This window comes from Nicotiana tabacum, chromosome 8, assembly GCF_000715075.1.
Source record: "Nicotiana tabacum cultivar K326 chromosome 8, ASM71507v2, whole genome shotgun sequence".
Taxonomy (NCBI): domain Eukaryota; kingdom Viridiplantae; phylum Streptophyta; class Magnoliopsida; order Solanales; family Solanaceae; genus Nicotiana; species Nicotiana tabacum.
The window spans coordinates 186372697-186376153 of NC_134087.1; the positions used below are offsets into that span (position 1 = coordinate 186372697).

The following is a 3457-nucleotide window of genomic DNA, read 5'->3' on the forward strand; positions in this document are numbered from 1 at the left end:
CATCCATTAATCAGTCACGAAATGTAAGACACACGATTAAGGCACACATCTTAAAACTGGTTGATAATACTTGTTATTTTAGAAAATTAAGATATAATTAAATTTTTTTCTATTTCGTCCTTATTATTAATTATTTTTGAAAGTTAAATATTTATTACATAAATCCAAAAGTGAAAAATAATAAGGGTAAAGTAGTCAAAAAGCTCTTATTGTAAATACTCCAATCCACTTTAATTGATTTTTAGACCTTTTTGTGGTCCACAATAATATTGATTTTTTAGATACCAAGAAAGAATTACTTCTTTTTTTCAAATTTGTCATTGCAATAAAGAATATAGGAGTATTTGATATATTTTTAATAAATAAATTAAGGTTAATATGATCAATTTGATTATTAATTAATGCGACAAGATAAATTACTTAACATGTGTGAAAATAACCAAAAAAATTAATTAAAGAGGACCGGAGAAAGTAGTCTCTTAACCATATATAAGAGAAATATGACAACTAAAATAGACAGAAGGGAATATAAAAAGAAATGATTTCTGATAAAACAAAAAATTCACCATGTTCACTTCAATAGAAAATATAAAACAAACTTGAATACACGTCATCTCATACTTGATCAAGGACCAAGTGAATACAAAGTCCTACTAAATTTAGTGCACCTCTAAATAACATACTTTAATTTGCAATTCTAATAGCAATAGTCTTCCATCGTTGCCCCTAGCAAAGAACAATATGGAAATCACTACAAATAACGTCATTCATCTTTAAAAAATTCTTGAATGAGATCAAAGATACTGCTTTGCTTGTGGCGTATATTTTTGCTTTTGATGGAAACTAGACTCTCCTTATAACTTAAAGCCCATCTGCGACCATATATTTTAGAATCAAGTAGACGTGTAATTTCATGGGTTTTGGAGTCAGAGATCACAAGAGCTTCGTCTTCTGAATATAAAATAATCTTATCATGACCCCATAAACCAATAGGGCAAGAGTTAGGTATTGTAGGTACCACATTCAGAACTTTAGTCCACGACCTTTCGTTGCTCATTAGCCATACATCAATTTGATATGCAAAAATAAAGTCATCGGTATCATTGCGCACTAGCAGGGCAATGGACTCTTTATAGAGAGTAATTAAACCATCAATGACACATGATATTTTAGGCCCTGGAATCTCACCAAACACTTCATTTTGCATGTTGAAATATCGAATTAGAAGGAGTGGTTGAAAAGCAATTGCACCACTACTTAATGTACTCCAGTAATAAACTCCATTAACACAGGTTGAGCACAAGGAGTTTTCCATGCATGAAGGAACTCTATTGTCAAAGCGGCATGCTAAATTTCTCCAACAGTCTTTGCCTAAAGAGTAAACGGCAGCAAACACACGATCATTGTTCCATTCTTCTAGATTACAAAAAATCATAACGTAAACCACTTTGTAAACTTGACTTAATGGATCAAACCCAAAGCCAAATATATATCTAAAGTGACCACGAGGCATGCTGATTTTGATGTTATATGGTGGAAGTGGCCTAAACTCTCTTAGAGTTGGGTTCCACAGAGCCATACGATTATCAGAACTCAACTTTTTGTACAAGAAATATATACCATCGACAGGACCAATGATCTCAGTCAATTGAGCAGGTATCTGTAAATAACTAGGCTTTTCATGCAGGGAAATCACACCGGGCAATATTTTCTCGGGCAGCAGAAGAGAGGTGCTTGATTGTGAAGGAATGTCGCGAAAGTGTAATAAAAGACGGGTTGGGTTTTTTTCCAAGTGATTGAGGTGTTCTCTAACAAAAGAAGAAGTTGTAATAAGCCAGTACCAATTCTTACGCACACATTTGAATCGTGCAAGAGATTCCACAGGTAGCCTCACTAGAATCTTTGTTACCAAAGCATCTGGCAGCGAGCGGTAATTCTCCATTCTGCTTGTTTAATCAAATTTTGATGCAATAATAAGCTGCAAGATGAAACGATAAATTTAATTAGGGTGTAGAATATGATATCCTCAAAAATGAAGCTATATATCTATTAAAAAATTAACTACAAAATGTTGATTATTTATCCTGACAAACTGCCTAAGGACTCACAAAATTAACTAGAACATAGATATGATACAAGAAGATGAATATATATATGCAGAGAAGGGTCTGGCTGTCAGTTAATAACAAGTGAATATAACTGTCTTTGTTGTAAGTGCAAAGTGCAGATTTGATTACCCACGAACAGCTTCAAAAGAAATGAGACACATGCCACGGACGAAACGACAGAAAACAAAAAGGGAGAGTGATCAGATTAACCTGAGAAGAGCAGATTCTGCATCGATTACCCAACAACAGCCATTTTATAATGGAAAAAAGAACTACTATTTTCTTTCACCAAAATTTCAATGTATTCATGGATAACTTCTCGTTTCCTACATTTATTAACCCCCCCCCCCCCGCCCTAACCCAAAAAGAAAACGTTTCACATTCTACATTAATTAACCACTACTCCCTTCGGTCCAAAATAAGTGATTTTTTTGTTGCTTTCGCACATATTAAGAAATTTACTTTTCAACATTAATTAGCAATAAAATTGACCATATTAACCTTTACTACATCTTCACATAACACTCCTAACACATACTTCAACATTAATTACTCCAAAGACAATGTAGGAAAAAATAATTAATTCATTCTTGAAATCTGGAAAAATCACTTATTTTGGACCACAAGAAAAAAGCCAAAAAATCACTTTTATTTTGGACCACAAAAAAAAGCCAAAAAATTACTTATTTTGGACCAGGAGTATATTTTTATTACTATACCTAGATCAGATGAATTACATTATAAGCATTAAGAACTTTTTAATCAGTTGAGCAACATGCACATTTAATTAGAGTACGTGAATTGAGTTAGTCTTATCCAAATTCCCACTCTGCAAAGACTTTTTATTTTCCAAGAAGGCAAGTAGGGTAGGGGAACGTAAGAGTCGCATTCACACATCTTTGAATCATTCATGTCACATGGGAAAAGTCCTTAAATGATGCACAGTGACATGCAGACATTATCGAATTGTTTGCAACTGCAAAAGCCCAATAGATACTGCTGTAATGCACAGTGATTGGTCAAACTTTGAAAATAATTTCTACTACTATATATAAATAAGGTCACCATCCCAAATTCCCTCCGTAGGATGTCGTGACAACACTTAGTCTCTAATACTAGGTAAGTCTAACAACGTGCAGAATCATTGAATGAAAATTTAAAATCTCAAAACTTCAGTAACTACATAAATAAAATCTGTAACTCAATATGTACAACTCCCAAAACTTGGTGAAATGTAATATATGATGTGTATTTTTTTAGGTACACATGCATTTATCACTTATTATTTAACTTGATTAATAGCGTACGTTATCACTTCAAATTATCACATGACTGTAGTAAATTAGTAT

The 3457-nt window shown here is 32.9% G+C and overlaps 1 protein-coding gene across 1 annotated transcript; it reads right to left on the reverse strand.

The window, feature by feature from the left end:
• Positions 1-604: 604 nt before the first annotated feature.
• LOC107783305 (F-box/kelch-repeat protein At3g23880-like) lies at positions 605-2413 on the reverse strand. Its single transcript, XM_016604278.2, has one exon. It carries the CDS (start codon positions 1940-1942, stop codon positions 764-766), a length of 1179 nt encoding a protein of 392 aa, XP_016459764.1. The 5' UTR covers positions 1943-2413; the 3' UTR covers positions 605-763.
• Positions 2414-3457: the final 1044 nt, after the last annotated feature.

Bases quoted from the DNA above. Each gene is read 5' to 3' on its own strand.
- LOC107783305 (XM_016604278.2), bottom strand. From the start codon at position 1,942: ATGGAGAATTACCGCTCGCTGCCAGATGCTTTGGTAACAAAGATTCTA.